General features: G+C 45.8%; 2 protein-coding genes across 3 annotated transcripts; one reads left to right on the top strand and one right to left on the bottom strand.

The window, feature by feature from the left end:
- The first annotated feature begins 2,563 nt into the window (after positions 1 to 2,563).
- Positions 2,564 to 6,469, top strand: LOC100194103 (uncharacterized). Its single transcript, NM_001359395.1, has 3 exons — positions 2,564 to 2,696; positions 3,661 to 4,283; positions 4,462 to 6,469. Exons 2-3 carry the CDS (start codon positions 3,753 to 3,755, stop codon positions 6,283 to 6,285), a joined length of 2,355 nt encoding a protein of 784 aa, NP_001346324.1. The 5' UTR covers positions 2,564 to 2,696; positions 3,661 to 3,752; the 3' UTR covers positions 6,286 to 6,469.
- Positions 6,283 to 12,968, bottom strand: LOC100384560 (putative protein phosphatase 2C family protein). Of its 2 annotated transcripts, none has more exons than XM_008648269.4 (9): positions 11,993 to 12,968; positions 11,127 to 11,298; positions 10,775 to 10,928; positions 10,633 to 10,696; positions 10,385 to 10,492; positions 10,101 to 10,226; positions 9,778 to 10,010; positions 9,393 to 9,595; positions 6,283 to 6,603 (listed from the first exon to the last, which is right to left on the bottom strand). In XM_008648269.4, exons 1-9 carry the CDS (start codon positions 12,218 to 12,220, stop codon positions 6,530 to 6,532), a joined length of 1,362 nt encoding a protein of 453 aa, XP_008646491.1. In that variant the 5' UTR covers positions 12,221 to 12,968; the 3' UTR covers positions 6,283 to 6,529. The 2 variants fall into 2 exon arrangements, with proteins under 2 accessions (XP_008646491.1, NP_001346323.1); NM_001359394.1 differs by lacking the exon at positions 6,283 to 6,603 and adding an exon at positions 8,469 to 9,300 and having other exon boundaries at positions 11,993 to 12,709.
- Positions 12,969 to 21,158: the final 8,190 nt, after the last annotated feature.

Raw genomic sequence — 21,158 nt, 5'->3', positions numbered from 1 at the left:
GAGTTTGATTTTGAAACCTACATTTACATCTAGTAATTCAGTACTTGTTCTACTTGTTCTTGCTAGTTCTTCGATTGCTTGCAGGACGAGTGCCCTAGTGGCCAGGGTGTCACGCTCCACAAGATCGTGACAACCATAAGAGGTGGTGTATCGGTTGCTAAGGCACATCGTCTTTGGAAGGCTGTAGTCAGGCCGTGAACATCGTCTCCTACACCAATCGAGTTGTTCCACACCCTCTCATCGAAAGATCGGACATTCACCCAATGAGTGCACATCATTGAGAGCCGCACCTCCTTCCTAGCACCACGACCTGCACCACCCGGAAACTATCAGCCTCCTCGGCGGGCGCGTTCGGGCGCACGATGCAGTGCTCCACCTCGAGCACGGGCGCGGGCCCCTGGGCCACGCGACGATGTACGACCCCATGGCGACGTACACAAACGCGGCGTGGCGCTGGTGGGAGGTGTACACGGTAGCGGCGTTGGTCTTGCACCCCATGGAACCAAGCGAAGTTGGCGGCAAAGCGCTTCCGGCGACGTCGCGGAGGGGGAGGTGGCGGATCTGGATAGGAGAGAAGTAGGCCACCGTGAGAGAGACAGAGATAAAGTGGAATGGACGCACCTGGATCCATCCTTATCGCGGAGGCGGGCGTACGGCGCGGAGACGTGTGCGACAGTCACAGAGGCGGTTGGCGAGGAAGCGGCCGACCTGGAAGGGAGAGAAGCAACACGGGGAGGGGGCGGAATAGAGATGGCAATGGGGACCCGATCCCCGATTCCCCGCGGGGAATTTCTCTATTAGGGGATGGGGATGTGGAAGTTTCTTCCCCCACGGGGATGTAAACGGGGGAAAAATCTCTCCCGACGGGTAAACAAGGACAGGGATGGAGAAGCATTCCTCATCTCCGTTCCCCACGGGGACCCGTTAAACTTACATGTGACAATGTTTTTATGTAATAGTTAATGATAAAAATAAAAAATATCTTGTCAAAAGATTACCCATTATACAAATACATTGATTTTAATGTGCACATAATGATTTTTACATCTAACATTGTGTATAAGTGACAATGTTTTACATTAATAATAAATGAAGTACGATTTAATTATAATTTAAGCGGAGATGGGGATCTCCGTCGGGGATTTATCCCCGCGGGGAATGGGGATGAGGAAGAAATATCCCCCGCAAATGTTCGTGGGGATTCTCGCAGGGAAATTTTTTCGTCGTGGAGACAGATTTGGGGAGCTAAAACCTGACGGGGAATTCCCGTTGCCATCTCTAAAGCGGAAGAAGCGGGATGGCCGGATGGGAGGCGATCATTGGATGAGGGTCGTGACGCATGAAGGCGGCTGCGTGCACGAAATGGGCGTGTGAAGCGAGCGGAGGAGCATGGCGGCGGGCGATTGGACAAAAAGAGTCTCTGCATTCATGACCGTGCGATCGAGATAAAAGATTAATCTAACAGTAGCGCTGAAAAAACTTCTGCGTTCATGCATCAATTGGTGAGCGTACGATTGAAATCAAACATCTAATCTAACGGTATCCGTGGCTAAAAGGAAACTGGTTCTTTTATAGTATAGATATTTATGATATGTGTTATTTTCAATTTTATGTTTAGGCTATGCAGTTTTTATTTATGTTTTATGAATTATGCAATTTTTATTTACTTAATTATGTAATCAATACATTTTTATTCGCAACTAAAAGTTTGTAAAAAAAGTTGATGAGACGCTGAGGTAATTGTAGGACGAGGATAAAAGTTGTGTACTAAAATGCTAGAGTAGATAAGTGTTAACGAAAACCAATAGTAGAATTATGGGCTGTTCGCTTTGAATTAAGGCCCTGTTTGATTTTATTAGTCCTAAGACGAAAGTTTAGTTAAGGGACTAATCTTTAGTCCCTACCCTGTTCGGTTCTAGAGATTAAACACGAGCTAAACACAGTTAAAGCAATATACAAATACCAAAATGCCCTCACGCTTGCCCCTGCTGCTTATACAAACACCTGTACGTGCTTATACAAACAAACCGAGCACTATACAAACACCTCTGTGTGCTTATACAAACAAACCGAGCACGTGCTTATACAAACACCTGTACGTGCTTATATTTCAAATGAGCAAATGAGTTTCAAATATTCTAAATGAGTATACAAATAAGAAGCAGCCACAAATATATTTCAAATATTCCAAATGCAGCTGGAGGGCATGAGAGAAAATTTTGTTGTTTAGTCCCGTTTAAGAGCTCTTGGAGGGACTAGAGACTAAACTGGTTTAGTCCCTCTATTAGTTCTTGTGTTTGGAGAATTAGGGACTAAACATGCCTAAAGTCGATTGTTTGGACTACTGCAGAATTAATCGACAAAAGCGCGAGGCTTTATTTACAAAAGCGAGCCACGTAGCCTAATCCAGCTTATCGCTAATCCCGAGCTGCGGTGCGCTGAGGCCTCGGCCCCTCCCCCGGGCCCCGGCCCGGGGACGAGTGCGCGGTGACGTGAGCATAAGAGACAACAAAGCTTTGACACGCAAAAGCACACGCGCACACAGCACGGCACTACGGCAGAAGGAAAAAAAGAGGCAGGCGGACGACACAGAGAGAGGCTCGGAACAAGGAAAGAGTCGCCGGCGGCGGAGACCCCAACCGAAGGCCCCCGGTCGCTTCGCCGGGCAAGGCGTGTCCGTGCCCCTCGGACACCGGGTAAAGCTCACTCCTTTCTGCTGTAGTTTTGCCAGCTTAATTTGGTTTTGACACAGTGATTTTGTCGTCGAGGCTGGTTTCGGTGAATTTGGTTGACGGGTTCTCGGTGCTGCCGTCGCATGGATGCGTTCGGCTCCGCGGCCCGGAGGCTTTTGCTGGTGCCGTGGGAGATCTTGGTCGGGGTTTGGAGCTTTCCTGGTTTTGGCTGTGGTTCCTGTTTAGCGTCGCCTAACGCAAGGATTGGTTTCTGTCGTTTGGTAGATATATAAATATTCGGTTAAGAGGATTTGGTTTGAGCTCGTCTGCTATACGAGCTGGAACTGGAATTAGGAGGTGACACGCCTTTCCTGGTTATAGCTTCGATGCTAAGATAAGCTCGAGTGCTTGAGGCCCAGCGGCTGCGATCCATGGATTAGAGGCGACGGTAGAACAGCAACAACTCTGAGCTAGCTGACCCAATCTCAGCATCATCTTGTTTGATCATGACGTTCTTGCTTTGTTTGCTTTGGATTTTATCAAAAGTAGAAAACTGTTGCCTTTTTATGTGTTGTTGGAAAGACCATTTGGCTACACGAACGGAACGGAAAGAGGTTTGGTGGAAGTGTGGAACAGTTGCCGAGCAGTAATTGCTGAGCTGGTTCGTGACTCCGTGTCGGTGAGTGCCCATGGTTCATGCTTATAGCACCGGATCACACTTCTCCTGTGCTGCCCGCTGTCATCTTTACTGCACACAAGAGTGTCTGTGGATGGTTCCATGGTATATGCACATGAAACGGGGTGATTCATAAATTGCTGAAGTTTTTTTAGTTTTCCATACTGTATGAATGGTAGTGATAATAATAAAACTATCTCCGACTACAAGGAGGTGTACGGTATGAGCTCATTCTGCTTAGTTTACCCGTAATAATATATGTGCAGTTTATTTTCTGTAAGGTGACATTTTTTCCTGAACTTCTGTTTATAGGAGTAAAAAACAGTGAACGCTAAGCTTTGGGAATGGAGTTGACAGTTTCTGCTGAATAACAGAAAAAAAATTACTCGCCTTTTCCTGAATCCATGGAACTTCTTGATACTAATGGTCATGGGAAAACAAGAGCACAGAATGCTGAAAATATGGCACCAGTTTCTGTTAAGAGTCCAGATACATCACTGGAAATCAAAGAGAAGTCGCCCCACAATTTGACAGAGCACCAGGAAGAACTGGGGCCCCCTGTAGGCCATGACGGGAGTTTGTCACCGAAAATTCTCTCCCACATACAACCAACTCAGGCATCGGATGATTCGTCAAAAGATGAGGGAGACCATGCTGCTGTAACAAATAAGGATGGAGTTGAAACCATATCCGAAAATGGTTTTACTGGTTCGAATATTAGGCCAACAGTTGAAAAGAAATCTGAAGAAGACAATGTGTATAGTCATGAGACCGTTGCTGCCACCCCCAAAAAGAAAGTAGAACCAGTAAAGGGATCTGAAGGCTCATACACAGGACTTGTTGACACTAGTGCACCATTCGAGTCTGTTAAAGAGGCTGTCACCAAGTTTGGAGGAATTGTTGATTGGAAAGCCTACAGGGCTCAGTCATTAGAGGTATTGTCTCTTTGTTTCACACCAAATATGGATCATTATCAGACACATGATTATCTTGTTTTATGTTCATTTCCATCGCCATACACATAGAGTTATTAATCTTTGAGGAACACGAGTATACCTCGTTGAAACTATTGTCTTATAGTATCTTACAAAGTAAATTTTTGTTTATATGCAGAGACGCAGGGTTGTGCACCTTGAACTTGAAAAGGTTCAGCAGGAGATTCCACAATTCAAAGAAGACTGGGAAACCGCTGAGGTGGCTAAGTCAGACGTCATTGAGGAGCTAGAGAGAACTAATAGACTTGTCGACGAGCTGAAGCATAAGCTGGAGAGGGCACAGCTTGAAGTGGACCAAGCAAAGCAAGATTCTGAGCTTGCCCTGCTTAGGGCACAAGAGATGGAGCAGGGGATTGATGATGACGCTAGTGTAATAGCCCAAACACAGTTGGCAGTTGCCAAAGAAAGACATGAAAAGGCTGTTGAGGAGCTCAAATTGCTGAAAGAGGAGCTAAGATCAACACATGAACAATATGCTGTATTAGCCACTGAAAGGGATGCAGCCATTAAACGGGCCGAGGAAGTTGTTTGTGCTGCCAAGGATACTGAGAAGCAAGTAGAGGAGCTCACTTTAGAACTTATTGCATCCAAAGAGTCTCTCGAGTTAGCCCATGCTTCACACCATGAAGCTGAAGAGCACAGACTTGGGGCAGCTATGGCCAAAGAGCAGGATTTCCTGGCTTGGGAGAAAGAGCTAGAAGAGGCACAAGCAGAGCTAAACCAGCTCAACGAACAAATTGCATCCAAAAGGAATGTGGAGTCCAAAGCTCATGAAAACGAGTGCAAACTACTTGGCCTGAAAAGTGAGCTAGCTGCCTATGTGGAAAACAAATTGAATGAAGAGGCTGGAATGGTTCAGGAGCAAGGTTCCGACGAAGCAAAAGAAATTAGTAGGTCAATCAAGCAGGCTCTAGCTTCAAAGAGGAAGGAGCTTGCTGAATTTAAAGGGAAATTAGAAAACGCAAGAATTGAAGCCAATTTAGTAAGAGTTGTTGTAGAATCACTCAGCTCAGAGCTTGATAGGGAGAAAGCTTCACTTGCTACATTGCAGCAGACTGAGGGTATGGCATGCATCACAGTTGCTTCTCTAGAAGCTGAGCTCGACAGGACAGAGCAAGAGATAGAATTGGTACATAAGAAAGAAGCAGAAACTCGGGAAATGATGGCGGAGCTTCCAAGGATGTTGCAGCAAGCAGCCCAGGAGGCAGACGATGCCAAGATGGCAGCTCATTTGGCACAAGAAGAACTGAGAAAGGCCAAGGAAGAAGCTGAGCGAACTAAGGCTTCTGCGACAACTGCAGATACCAGGTTGCGTGCAGTTCTGAAAGAAATAGAGGCGTCTAAAGCATCCAAGGGGCTAGCCATAGCGGCAGTTCAAGCGATGCAAGAGAGCAATGACGCAGGAAGCGCTGGTGCTTCTCCTCGAGGAGTAACGCTTCCTATAAGCGAGTACCATGCTCTTAGCAAGAGGGTTCACGAAGCCGAGGAACTTGCGAGCGAGAGGGTGGCAGCCGCGTTTGCACAAATAGAGTTGGCAAAAGAGTCCGAATCAAGGAACCTAGAGAGGCTGCAAGAAGCATCCAAGGAGATGGATGAAAAGAAGAGTGATCTCCAAATCGCGCTGGAGAGGGCTGAGAGTGCAAACGAGGGGAAGCTCGGTGCTGAGCAGGAGCTGAGAAGATGGAGAGCTGAACATGTGCAGCGCCGGAAAGCCCACGAGGCTACACAACATCCAGTCAGTCCTGTGAGAACTCCACCGAGGATGCTTGTCGAGCAGAAGGGCTCTTACCGGGAAGAAAATGAACTTCCCACAGATCCGAAGTTGCACAAGTCAAATGGTAGTATGGATCAGTTTGTTTCCAGCGAGAAATCGCGGAAAAAGAAGTCGTTCTTCCCCCAGATGTCCACACTTTTGTCTAGAAAGGCACAGACACAAACATAAGACTATAAGAGTGATTGTTCTGAAGAAAAGAGTTCGTTCATGTATCTTTGTAAAATGTAAATGGTGTAAATTTTAATTTTTGCCCATGCTCTTGTAAATTGTCTATTTGTCTCATACTTGAAGAAGACTGAGTGTATGTCTTTGTATGATGTTCTTGGAGAGGATGCTGTTACCCAGATCTTTCTTTGCTTTACACCCTCGTTCTGCCCTTCTTACATCGAAAAGGAATTTGTTTGTCCATTTATCAAGTTGGGATCATCCTTCGTCGTGTTAGATCTGGCTTCTGGTAGCACATTAGCGGAAGGGAGCCAAGATTCCCTATTTTTCCAAAGAAAAATGAATTAACTTCTCTTAAAAAATAATTTTTTTGGAAAAATGAGGTTTTCAAACTAGCACTAAAGTGGCAGAAAAACTGCTGAAATGCCTGGCATATTCTGTAGGCAGGACCATTCATACAGCAGGTTTTCTGGAAACTGATGCTAAGAATATCACGCCATGTCCATGCATTAACATCAGGGGCGAAGCCAGTCTACAGGTTCGTTGGTGTCAATATCATTTCTAGCTGGTGTCATTAGTACTATAAGAGCTACTTTAAAAACTTAAATCCTCTCCTCTCCAAAATTTATGGATTTATGGGATCGAGTAGAAAATTAGCTCATTCTCTCCTTAATTCTCGGGAATTCCGGTGGGAATTTAAAGTTTCCAATTAGCCATAATTAGTGTTTAAATATTATTTTACACTAGGTTTTTAAAATCCCTTGGTGTCAGCTAACACCAATCCTAAACTGTAGCTCCGCCCCTAATTAACATCTGCGTATTATTATTCTAAACTCCATGCATCTGAGTAAGCGAGTTTGGAATGACTTTAAGTTCTAGCTCCAGTATGGAGATATATTTTATAATATTAATTTAACTATTTTTAAAAAATTATAATTTAATAATAAACAAAAAATGACTTGTTTAAATGTCTTCTGAATACTTATAACTCTAACTCCACGATTTTCTAGAACGATTTTCTAGAGCATCTAATGATCTGCTCTACCAAATTTTATGGAGCTACCGCTAGCAACCCACAGGACCGCTAGCAAATAGCAACCCACACAGGTACTGCCATTCTGCCAATTGGCTTCAACTCATGTGAAAGACTGTATCTATACTGTATGGGCTCTTTCATGAGGATGACAAGAGTAGGAAATTAGGAACGGCTACGCAAATGGATCCCATATTGAGAATCTTGTTGCCTTGGCCAAAAAGTTCCTGTGCATCAATTTTTTTTTTTGAAACGTGTCTTTCATTAAAGAGAGGAAAAAATTATAGAACAAAGATCACGGATCACACTCATCGGGAGCACTCATCCTGCTTAAAGAGACCCACCAAGGAAACTAAAGGCATGTTTGGTTCGTTGCCTCAATTGCCACACTTTGCTTAACTTTTGTGTCTAAGGTTAGTTATTCAATTCGAACAACTAACCTTAGGCAAAGTGTGGCACATTTAGCCACAAACCAAACATGCCTTAAAAGAACATAAGAGGCGCCAAAAACACCATGCTAGCCTGCTAGTGAACAACAACACTCTTGAAAAGCGAAAGACTCTTTTTTCCGTCAGCAAGCTATGCTCGAAAATCCTTCTATTACGCACTTTTCAAATGTGGTTGAGATTCTGCATCAAACTATTGCCTGGCGGTTCAATGAACCCATCCTTGCAGCAGAAAACAATGGCTACCATAACTTAAACTCGATATGCAAGAGTGGGCGATCAATGCCCCTCTGCTGCTTCTGATAAATATTAAATGGAAGGTGGAACTAGGGCTGTTTGGTTCTATACCTATAATGCCAAAAATTGTCACACAATTTTATGCCACATTTGTCTAAGGTTAGATGCTCAAATTCTCCACCACAGTTTGTCACGTCTAAGGAAATCTTGCCACACTTTTATCCGTTATTGATGAGTAAGACCTACGTAGCAGGAGAACAATCTTACCACAATTGTAGCTTCAAACCAAACACATGTCTAATTTGATCAAACTTGTCTAACCTTAGACGTGGCAAACTGTGACAAGTTAAACAGTAAACCAAACAACCTCTAAAAGCTCTGTTGTGTTTATGCTAATGTAATTCATACTGACTATTGATTTTTTTTCACCTGCAGATGGCAGTTAAGCTAGAAATATATACAGCAGATTTGGAAATGTTTACTCTTTGCCAAGACAAGATTTACATGTACCAAATTACATCCATAAAGCTTAGAAATATATTCAAATTCAGCAACACCATTTCAAGTACATAGGAAGCGAAAGTTCCAATAACAAAAAGAATAAAAAAAATGTTAGAAAATTGAGAGTACAATGGTACAACTGCAGAATTATGGTGCAAATACAAAAAAAATAGTCAATGTGATGTAATGATGTGCCTCGTGACTATACACATGGTAAAGAATGAAAAAGAAAGGGAAATCCACGTGGTGAGAGGATTAATAAGGAAGCATCACATGTGACTGAGAGTGGAAAAAACATGGTCTTTATGGCCACCCATCAAGCAGTATGTCATGTGAAGAAAAAAAAGGAATCTACGTTGGGACTTAGGACTAAATGGGGTTCAACCAACGACTGGTATTCACAAGTAGACAAGTCGTGCAGACTTGATAATCAATGAAAGAACTACAGAAAGCAGCACACCTTAAGGCTACCAGTTCATTTGATCCTAGAGGTCAGTTGTGGTCTCTCTGAATATAGACTTGATAAGGCTCAGACTTGAACCTTCTACTACCGAACAACTGTAGTGCATCATATAAATGACACCATAAATCTCTAAAATCTGTACCGATCGCCATTTGATAAGAATGTAGTAGGTGAAAATTCATGACTCTGTCAAACATTGATTGATGAATAAGATGGCATTGACGAGTCTACTTTATTTGCTAATGCTGTTGTTAGTGGTAGTTAGTGTGTATGAACCAATGTATTGAACCCGTCAAGGAAGGCCTACTTAGGTACAGGTTGAACAGCAGATTGGGAATCTGAAAAAAAGAGGGCAACTAAAGATTCAGCACATTTATTGTCCAGTGCAAAAAGAAAAAAAGTTATAGCATCTGGGTAAAGACATCCATACTTCTTGAATGTAGCTTCCCTTCCATGGCCTCCTTTTTCAATTGACAGGAGGAACAGAGAAAAGGACCACCCCAGGGGTCAACTCTCGAATGTTTGGGCATGTTACCATGAACAGAGGTGCCCTCACCAGGTTTCATCTCCAATTGGCAGACAGCACAATCATGCAGCTTGAACATATTTCCTTCTGGGTAATTTATATTCAACCTGTGGACAAGATAAAAGTCATTAGGCCAAATTGCACATGGATATGTATAATTCATGTTCAAATGTTGTTGCGACAAATGCATCGATTCTCCAAATCTCTTAGGCAGATGCATGCTCCCACCACATATTGTTTAATTACGAATTCTAAAATGTATCCATCACAAAGAAAAAGAAATGCTGACCTTCGAGCAAGCATTGCAGAGCCCTCCTCGTATATTTCCTCCACAACATCAGTTTCTAAGCATCCTCTGTCCATCTGATCTTCAGACATTTCATCAGAGGGCCTCCGCCGGAACAGAGCTTTGATGACTCCTTTTCCAGGTCTCTTTAGTGGGGGGCTTAACTTCTCTGGAGGTAGTATATCAACTACTATGCAAGTAGTATCATCTCTTAATCCCTTCGAAGTGACAGCTTCCTACATAACAGGACATATGAGCACAGATGAAACCATGAATCAAGCCTTATCGACAAGAGATACACCAGGGATGAAAATATATAGCAGTACCTTGACAATTCGATTAGCAGCAGCTTCAGCTGGCAGGCCCCTGGTGTAGTTCAGAGCCTCTTGAAAGTGCAGTGCATCCCACACACCATCACTGGCAATGACAAGCCGCCCACCAGCATTGGACAACTGCAATAATGTAGGCATCGAACCTCAGATCAATTCATTTAGATTAGTGGCCTTAAGCTGAGATACCATTTTTGTGATTGGTCTCTACCACTATCTAATAACACAAAGAACCTTTTCCACCATTGCACTTATATAAATAGTTCATATGTTATATGCACCTTTACTTGCTTCACGTGTGGGACAGGAACTATAAATTCCCCGACGTCGATATCACCTATTGACCTTGATAAACACAATCCACCTGGCCAGCATCTGAGTGGACCAATCTGAATAATGACCGCAAAGAAATTGTCGTTAAAATTAGAACCTGTCCACTGACATGAATACAGCATTGTGCACTCGGGTCGGGAGGGTGAAACAAAAGATCAACTTGGTAACTGAAAATATACACAAAAAAGTAACTTACCCCGGCACCCCCAGCGATATTTATTCTCCCAACTTCACCACCACTTGCTGTTACACGCTCCACCCTGCAGTTAAGGAGCTTGGATTAGTCATAAGTCTAAGGATATTGTAGTCATATAACTAACTTGGACTTAAGGACATACTCCTCTTCATTAGCATCCAGGCGATGATCTGCTGATAAAAAATATATTGAACCCTCAGCAGATTCTAGAATGCATCGTGAATCGCCAACTGATGCTACAGTGACAACCCATCCATCTATTATAACAAAAGTCACAGTGGTCCCTGAGCGTGCAGCTGAAAACATTATAACAGTCAGTTTACATCGCAGTGAAAGAGTCTGAAGATCCCATGGCAATATAGGAGGCTAACACCATGCAATCCACAGTAAACAGCAAATGGTGTATGCTCCTGTGAACATTGCAAATCCATTGAGAAATAATTTGCTTTTGGATGGTTAAAAGACAGGCAGACCTGGCATCCCATTTATAATACCTTTTCCTTGGAAGTCTTTATCTGTTTTTACAAAACCAGCAACTAGTGCCCTTGGCAGCGCAGCTTTCCACTCCTCACTTGTGAGATTTGGAGGAATAGCAGCCAACACACTGCTTATTAGATTCTCCCGGGTGTATATGGCAGCTGCAGAGCCATTGTGTCCGTCAAAAATCTGATGCGAGAAACCAGAATGAATAGTGTGAGTGAGATTAGCAATCACTTTAGGGCTTGTTTGTGTAATTTTGGATTGGAGTGGATTGAGGTGGTATAAGGTGTACTGAAGTGTAATTTGAACTAATTTCCCTTTGAATCCCTAAAATACACTTCAATCCACTCCAATCCCTCTTTATCCAAACAAGGCCTTAGTTGGTATAAGGAAAGTTTTAATATAGAAAATACAGTACTCTACATTAATAGTGTATAACTGAACTATCACAAGAGTATTCCAACATGGGTTGACTTTGCCATTACACTGCTCTGCTTTGTGTTGAGAGAGAATGATGGATTGATATACTATGAAAATTTGTAGGACCAAACTTAGTAGAAGCCTGAAAGATCGCAAACAGTTTGAATATTCCCAAACCAGTGGTCTTCTGGCCACCAAAATGATAAAGAGTCAAGACAATCAAGAGCAGTAAAATACTAGCTGACATATGTCCCCATGTGCCTCGATGCCAGCACACCGCAAAACCAGGCCTGCCCATCATGCTACTGCTCTATGCGAAAAACAAACAGTATGAAATCATGACACTGAACACATTCTAAGGAGTAAATGAACCACCATAAAATCCAGACTCAGGAGCAAGCTCTAGTTTTAATGAATTAAGCACAGGCCAAAAGTAAGAAGAGGGCCATTGAATCATTACCGCAAATACGGAAATGGTGTCGTCGTCGCCGGCATTCTCGCCGCCGCCACTGCCGCCCGGGGTGCGGTGGCACCTGGGCACGAGGAGCGTGAAGTCCTCCCCTTTCTTGCTCTTGTTGGCCTCCCCGAACAGGATGTCCGGCCTCTCCACCTTCTGGTTGCACAGCTCCCGCTTGAGGAGCACGGCCAGGGGCACGCTGCACCCGTCGACGTCGGCGTGCATCTCCATCGGAGCTCAGGCCTCCAAACCCCTCTGCCTCCGATCCGCCGCCGATTACTCCGAAAGAATCGGGCGGGGAGACGGATCTGGGGCGACGAAAGAAACGCGTCGAAAAGGCTACCCTAACATACAGCGGAGTTGGGCCAAGTCCGGTGAAAGAATTCTTTTTTTTTTCCCGCCGCAACCGAAATCCCCGCCCAAGAAACGGAGAATCCCTCGGACAACGACGGCGAATCTCGATGCGGCTACTGCTGCTGCTCGCCTAACGCAGCTTGGATCCCAATCTCAGCGGCCTCTCCAAGAAACCGCAGGAGCATTGGCCAGACCGGAGCCGAACGAATTCCCACTCCCCAGCGACCGCAAAACCTGGGGCGAGGAAACCGCCGGCTACTTATTTCTGGAGCACGGAGTGGGGTGCCGCGAACGCGATCGAGCTGGAGGACGAGGTGGGAGATCGGGAACTTGAGCGGATTCAAGAGGGAGGGTGGGAGGTCAGGCTAGCTGGATCGGGGAGAGAGAGAGGAGGAGGAGGAATTAGTTAAAAGCCGTTACGGGAAGCCGAAGAGAAGCGCGCCTGAACGTGCGCGCCAGGAAGGAAGACCGCTCACCTCGTCAGCATCGAGCTGTCAATCTACTCAATTTCTTTGCTTGTGATGATTGATTGATTGTCCGTTACCTAATCTCTGTCAGTTCTAAAGTTTGTCAGGATACAGATATGTGCATTTTGTTGGGCGAGGAGGATAAATAAAGTTGGTGTATAGATGTCGGAATCGTTCTACATTTCGCCGAATTTTCTGCGTGAGAACATGTCATGAAGTATATGGCATTCTTTTTGTTTTTTAGTGCTTTCTATTGGAAAAGGAGAATGGGGCAATATTCTGTATTGATAGTAGTACATCGTGAACAGCAGGCCTTACAATATATAGGCATACACAGGTGGCGCACCAGGGAAGGGTGCGGCAGCCTGGAGCCAATCAGACCAGACCTACCAAAGATAGAAATCCTCCTTTCTATACTAGTACAACATATCTGTCTATCTAAGGAAGAGACCTCTAGTTGCCATAGAAGACTATGTTGCTATACTAGCCTGGATAGGAGAGCCTCACGCAGGAGGCAGCCAGGAATATTACCAAAACTGTCTAACACCCCCCCCCCCCCCCCCCGCAGTCAAAACATCTAGCCACTGCAAATGTTGAGACTGGACTTGAACTCAAGAAACACGGAGGAAGGAAGCCCTTTCGTGAAGATGTCTGCAAACTAAGAGGTGGTAGGAACATGCTGAACACGAACTTCACCAGTAGCAACCCGCTCACGAACAAAATGGAGATCTATCTCAACATGCTTCGTCCGATGATGCTGAACTGGATTAGTGGATAAGTAGACAGCGCTGATGTTGTCACAGTAAACAAGAGTGCTTCTATGAAGAGGACTGCGAAGTTCTTGGAGGAGTTGACGCAGCCAGCAAGCCTCGGCAACACCATTGGCAACAGCACGATACTCAGCTTCAGCACTAGAGCGAGAGACAACCTTTTGTCGCTTGGAGGACCAGGAGACAAGATTATCACCAAGAAACACCGCATAACCAGAAGTGGAGCGACGAGTGTCCGGACACCCAGCCCAATCAGCATCAGTATAGACCACAAGCTCGGAAACAGATGTGGAGCGTGGTAGAAGAAGACCATGATCAGCCGTACCTTGAAGGTAGCGAATAATACGTTTCAGAGCAGTCAGATGGGACTCACGGGGATCATGCATATGGAGACAAATCTGTTGAACTGCATATGTAATATCAGGTCTGGTGAATGTTAGATACTGAAGAGCACCAGCCAGACTCCGGTACTGAGTAGCATCCTGAACAGCAGGTCCACTGTCAGCAGCGAGCTTGGACTGGAGATCAACCGGTGTAGAACAAGGTTTGCAACCAGTCATGCCTGCACGGTCAATGATATCAAGGACATATGTACGCTGATGGAGGAAGAGACCAGCCGGTCGTCGCTCAACTGTAATACCAAGAAAGTGATGTAGAGGTCCGAGATCCTTCATGGGAAAAGTTGTCTGAAGTGCTGCAATGACACGCTGCAAGAGAGCTGAACTGGATGCAGTGAGGATAATATCATCAACATAAAGAAGCAAGTAAGCTGTCTCAGTGCCATTGTGAAAAATGAACAGGGAGGTATCTGCTTTGGCTTCGACAAAACCCAGAATCTTCATGTGAGAAGAAAAGCAACTGTACCAGGCACGCGGTGCTTGCTTCAGGCCATAAAGAGACTTGTTGAGATGACAAACATAAGTGGGATGAGCAGGGTCAACAAAACCTGCAGGTTGGCTGCAATAGACTGTCTCAGAGAGAGTACCATGAAGAAACGCATTCTTTACATCAAGTTGGTGGATAGGCCAATCCCTCGACAGAGCTATCGAGAGAACAGTGCGAACCGTGGCAGGTTTGACCACCGGACTGAAAGTCTCATCATAATCAACCCCAGGACGCTGAGTGAAGCCTCGACATACCCAGCGTGCTTTGTAGCGCTCAAGAGAACCATCTGCAAGAAATTTGTGACGGAAATGCCATTTCCCTATGATAACATGAGCACCTGGAGGAAGAGGAACAAGTGTCCAGGTATTATTGGAGACCAGAGCCTGGAACTCTTCTTCCATGGCACGACGCCATAGGGGATCAGCCAAACCTTGGCGAACTGAAGTTGGCTCGGGGGAGATGGCTGCAGTAGTGAAGGCGGCCGGTACTCGAAAACCAGCCTTGGCCCGGGTGGTCATGCGATGATTGTTGACCACCATAGGCGTAGGAACAACACCGGGAGGAAGTCCAGACAGCGGCGAAGGTGTTGGTGCAGGCTCAATCGGAATTGCAGAAGCACCGGAGGCACCAGCCACTGGAAGATCTGTAGAGGAAGTAGTCTGCTGGTGCCGACGAGTGTACACGCGCAGAGGTAGGGGCGTCGGAGCAGTTTCAGGTGGTGACTGCAGACCGCCAGACCCGAAGGGAACCACCAGGGGCAGCGGGGCAACTCCTGGTGCTGGAACCAGGTCGCGCGGCACAGGGGCAGAAGGCACCAAGTCCTGGTCTGGAGAAGACAGGGACGGCGCAGGGGCAGAAGGCTGAGACGGGTGGGAGTGGCATGGGTCCTGCCAGATCAGCCACTGAGCCACAACCAGAACCGGTCACCAAGGGGGACGCCATGGTACCTGCAGAAGAGGGCAAAGTCCCAGTTGAAGGGGACAAGGGCGCACTCTCAGGATCCAAAAAATTCAAGTTGTTAGTTAGATGGGGCGAGACAGAGAAGGGGAAATATGCCTCATCAAAGGTGACATGTCGGGAAATGATGATACGATTTGTGGAGAGATCAAGACATCAATAGCCTTTGTGGTTGGAAGAATAACCAAGAAAGACACACTTGGTAGAGCGGGGAGCGAGTTTGTGTGGTGCAGTAGCAGTGATATTAGGGTAGCAGGCACAGCCAAAAACCCGAAGATGATCATATGATGGAATGGTGCCAAAGAGAGCAGCATAAGGACAGATGGCTTGTATAGTTTTGGTGGGAAGGCGATTCAAAAGATAGGTGGCTGTGTGCAGACCTTCAACCCAATGTTGAGCAGGAAGGGAAGCCTGAAAGAGTAAGGAACGAATGATATTGTTGGTGGTGCGAATGATGCGCTCGGCTTTACCATTCTGAGGAGAAGTATAGGGGCAAGACATGCGTAGAAGAGTACCACGAGCAAGGAGAAAAGAGCGAGTGGAGGAGTTGTCGAATTCACGCCCATTATCACACTGCAAATGTTTAATGGAGCGACCAAAGTGCGTTGTGACATACGCAAAAAAGGATGAAAGAGCATCAAAAGTATCAGACTTAAGACGCAAGGGAAAAGTCCATAGGTAATGGGTAAAATCATCAAGGATGACAAGATAGTACTTATAACCCGACACACTAGCAATAGGGGATGTCCATAGATCACAATCTATGATATCGAAAGGTTGCTCAGTACAGGTGGACGAACTAGAAAAAGGTAATCTAGTGTGACGGCCTAATTGACAGGCATGACATAAATCAAGGGAACTACGAGAGCACTGAATGACGGAGGAGCTAGTGAGTTGGGACAAAACATCGATGCCGGGGTGACCAAGTCGTCGGTGCCAAGTAGGAGTAGAAATTGCAGCCAGGGCACAAGTTGTCGATGGGGATGAACTAGGCAGGCGCAGGGTGTAGAGTGGGCCAGCACTATTGGACCTGATAATCACGTTCTTGGAGCGAAGATCCTTCATAGAGACACCAAAAGGATCAAATTCCATAGAGCAACAATTATCAGTAGTAAACCGACGAACAGATAGAAGGTTTTGAATAATATGAGGTGTGTGGAGAATATTATTAAGATATAAAGGTCCTGGCAAAACCGTGTCGCCTACTGAGGAGACAGGGAGAGTGGCGCCATTGCCAACAATGATGGAGGAAGGAGTAGTGAGATCAGGTGGTCGAAAGAGGGAGATGTTACCAGCATGAGGTGTGGTATGGTTGGTGGCGCCCGAGTCAGGAATCCAGTCCGTAATTGTGGCCGGCGGTTGAAGAGTCATTGTGCTGAAGGTGTTGGCGAGGGCACGCTGATCCCAAGATCCAGTCCAAGGGGACCAGGGCTGAGGAGCAGGAGGTGCTGTTGGTGCCGGCATGGGCGCAGGAGGGGGTCCAAGCAGTCCAGCCTGCAGACCAGCCTGCAGGGTAGGCAGACCTGGTGCTGCCAGATAGGACTGCGACGGAGCTGGTGGACGGTACTGCTGTCCGGGGCGAGGGGAGGATCCTGCAGACATGGATCCAGGCCACATGTGAATTGTACCTGTCCAGGGATTGTAGACGGAAGGCCAAGGTGAGCCACCACCACGACCTTGGCCGTGACAGCGATTTTTGTTGCGACGACCAGTGCTCGAACCCGGCACACCACCCTGGGCAGGTGGGCGAGTTCCCTGGGCAGGAGGACGGGCTGGTGATGAAGCCGATGGAGCTGCAGTGGAGGTGTACAGGGCGCTGGCCGCAGGGTCGGGAGGCATAGCCCCTGCGACAATCTCTTCCAAGACCAAATCATCCCGGACTTTGTGAAAAGTCGGAAAGGGAACAGAGCGTGTGATGATGGTCCGGAGATTGGCATACTTGGGGTTCAGGCCCCGAAGGACATTGAGCACCAGAATGCGGTCGGAGACGGGGGCGTCGAGGTCGGAGAGAGCATCAGCGGAGCCTTTCATCTTCCGACAATACTCACCAACAGTGAGATCGCCCTGGACAAAGTTGTGGAAGGTGGCGTCGAGGTGAAGAGCACGCGTCTCGCGATTTCCAATAAAATGGTTTTCAAGGGCGAGCCACGCCTGACGAGCCGTACCATGGCGCTCCTGCAGCTCGATGGAGACGGTGCCAAAAATCCAAGACAGAACGATGCTGTCCATGCGATCCCATGCCGGGTCGTTGGGAAAGGAGGAGTCAGCAAGTACATGATCCGTCAAGGCATACCGTTTGAGGGTAAGAAGAAGATGGCCACGCCAGGTTGCAAAGTTGGTGGAGGAGGGCTCGAGGGTCACTGGAACCAAAGAGCGGATGTTCTGAACGCCAGCAGCCTGTAGATGCAGATTTGCGATGACGGTCGCCTCATAGCTGCCAGAGGGCTCGAGCGTTGGAGAAGAGAGAGCGCCAGTGTACGGAGGCGGCGTCATCTGCTTGGCAGCGGTGACAGCTTGCTCCTCCAGAGCAGCGGCAGTGGCCCGTTCCTTTTCAAGAACAGCCGCGGCAGCCTGGACCCGGGCGCGAGCAGCAGCAGCCTGCTGCTCAGCATCCTGAGCAGTCTTGATCATGGCGGCGATTTGCTGAAGAAAAGCGGCTTCGTCGTCGGACGGCGCCATAGAAAATGAGGGGAGGGGGGAGGAAAAAAAGAGGAACTGCCACTGCTGGAGAGGCAGAAGACAGAGGCTAGGAACGTGGAATCTCTGATACCATATTGGAAAAGGAGAATGGGGCAATATTCTGTATTGATAGTAGTACATCCTGAACAGCAGGCCTTACAATATATAGGCATACACAGGTGGCGCACCAGGGAAGGGTGCGGCAGCCTGGAGCCAATCAGATCAGACCTACCAAAGATAGAAATCCTCCTTTCTATACTAGTACAACATATCTGTCTATCTAAGGAAGAGACCTCTAGTTGCCATAGAAGACTATGTTGCTATACTAGCCTGGATAGGAGAGCCTCACGCAGGAGGCAGCCAGGAATATTACCAAAATTGTCTAACACTTTCCACTAGAGAAAAAAGAAGTATGATTTGTATAATCTTTTTCTTAAAAAGATTTGACGGTTTACAAATGATCTGGTTGCAAACTGCAACAAGACCTTCAGCACAAATGCACAATATGCTGTAATGGTGCTGCTTCTAAATTTGTAGCTGCGGACTGTGGTTGCAAACAAACACTGTTGAGTACTGTGGTTGCAAACATCGTCATGTGCATATAAAGCGTCTGTACATATTTACAATATTTAAAGGTAAATTAAAATTGATTATATTAAATCAATATAAATTTAACAAATAAAGTTTAAAACTACAATAAACATCTTCTTTAGAGTATAGTTTGCTATCTTATAACAGTCTATGTATTGAAATTTTAGTATAATTTTAATGTATAAATGGACTAATTTAGATGAAGAAAACTTCGCAGGGCGGGTATGCGGGAAACGAGGATGGGGGATACTTCCTCATCCCCTTGCCCGCGAACTCGACGAGGATAAAGTTTTTTTTTGTTTCGATCCTCGTGGGGCTATATTACTCCATCTCTGTCTCCTAATAGAGTAATTTCCCGCGGGGAATTTAGGATTGGGTCCCCATTACCATTTGTATTGCTATATCTAGTGATGGCAGGACACTTTATTGGATGGTTTGTAGTAGCATGTGGTGGTGAAAGCTTCTAAGTGTGATTTCTAGGGTCCCTTTGCGTGTAAGCGGGTAAGCATCTCCAACAGTTCCTCTAAAGTCTCTTCTAAATCAAGTTTTTTTTTTGAAAAACACAAAAACATATCTCCAACAGTTTCTCTAAAGTGTTCCCAACTTTTCATAGCCCTTAAAATTTCCTCATTTGTAGCTACAAACGAGAAGTATTTTGGACTCCCCAAAAACAATCTGCTGTTTTAAGAGATTGTTGGAGAAAGGATTAAAATCTATCTCTACTATTTTTAGATGCCCCTTAAAACTAATTTTCATGAGTTATTTTCTGGGGAGCTTATGAAGATGCTCTAACATAACTTCTAAACTGTGTAAAACCTTATTTGTTCCATGCCTCCATGGACGAGGAGCGCGAGCGCCTGTGCGTCCAGCTCGGCGAGTCAAGTTTTTTGGCTGGGTTGTAGCGATAGAAAGCCTGATCCGGTGCCCACGTTCGCCATGGAAAGCCTGTGAATGGCCAGTGCCCGCGATGCGTTGAAGCCGGAAATCGAGCCACACCGGCCGACGCTAGGACTTGGGCATCCGCGAATTGATCTCAGCCGGCGCTCGTGTGTCTATGGGCTATGGCGGCGGCTTGTTCTTGGCCACCGACCGTTTGCCGAGGAGTGGCCTTCTATCATGTCGACACGATGATATTTTTCGAACCATATTATAACCCTAGCGAGAGACCGACAAAGAGCGACTAAGTGTTAGGGTTAAGGGGACAGTCGGTGTTGGATCATTGATAGGCCAGCTGTCTATTGGGTGCATCGTGTCGACACGATGATCATGCCTTTATCGTACCATGCCAGACCGGCTCGAGGCTTAGCATTATGCCAAAACACGACACACAACATGGCCGAGTTGGCACGAGCATGATAAAGGTCGATCCATACTATATTTTGGCCGAGTTGAATTATCATGTTTTAGGCCGATCCATCGGACTTGTGCTTTGTGACCATCTATAAGGGAGACCGGGAGAGGGAGGGGGATCATGGTGATTGTACAATGCCATCCAACCATTTCGTGGGAACCATGGTTGGGGACTCAAAATAACTATTGAAAACTTATGGATCTAAAAATAGTATACATATAAATTGATAAATGAGTTTGTACATGTACATAAGGTGGTTTATTATAAATGGTGTAGCTACATTTGAGAGAGTTTTTCATGCTCTTAGAGCTCGTTTGGAAACTTAAATTCCCTCCGCAATTTCCAGGGACCGAGGGAAAAATCAAACTATTTTCCACAATCCACATGAATCCCTAAATGAATTTTAGTTTCCAAACTAGCCTTAGATATATCCACTCCCACATTAAATAAACCACTTTATTATTGGTACATACTTATTTACTAGTTTGAATGTGTTTATATATCCATTTAAAATACTTCAAATCCTTACTAGATGAAAATTCCAACAAACCCACACTTTTAGGGATGGTTTAACTAGCAATAGACTATATACCTTTAGGGTGTGTTTGGTTTAACTTTTGGCTTTGGCTTTTGTCCACTAAAAGCCAAAAGCCAAACAAAGGGCTGGATCAAGTAAGCAACTTTTTTAAAAAGCCGACTTTCTCGCAGTGCAAAATGAAAGCACCACTGGACCTGCTTTTAGTGACTTTTATATGGAACTGTGGAAATGTATATTGAATATCTTTTAACGATTTTTAGTGGTTTCGACCAAACAGTTTTTAGCTTTTTAACAGTTCACAGCCCACAACAGCTTTTCTCACAGCCTACAACAGTTTTTTTCATAGCCACGGTCCAACTAAACAGACCCTTAATTTCCTCCAATCCTCATGCATTCAAAAGTACCCAAACCTTGACATAAGCTAGTTAAACACCATGGTACAAGGTTCGGCCCTATATGACCTCACGCCAATGCTTGACGAGGCTACGCCTTGCTGGGGCTGATGTGGTAGGCTTGAGCGCAACTTGACATAATGTTCATGCGATTATGCGAAGATCTCACTTATTTAACGTTGGTC

This window comes from Zea mays, chromosome 1 (assembly GCF_902167145.1).
Source record: "Zea mays cultivar B73 chromosome 1, Zm-B73-REFERENCE-NAM-5.0, whole genome shotgun sequence".
NCBI classification, from domain to species: Eukaryota; Viridiplantae; Streptophyta; class Magnoliopsida; order Poales; family Poaceae; genus Zea; species Zea mays.
This window is presented reverse-complemented; position numbering and strand designations above follow the sequence as displayed.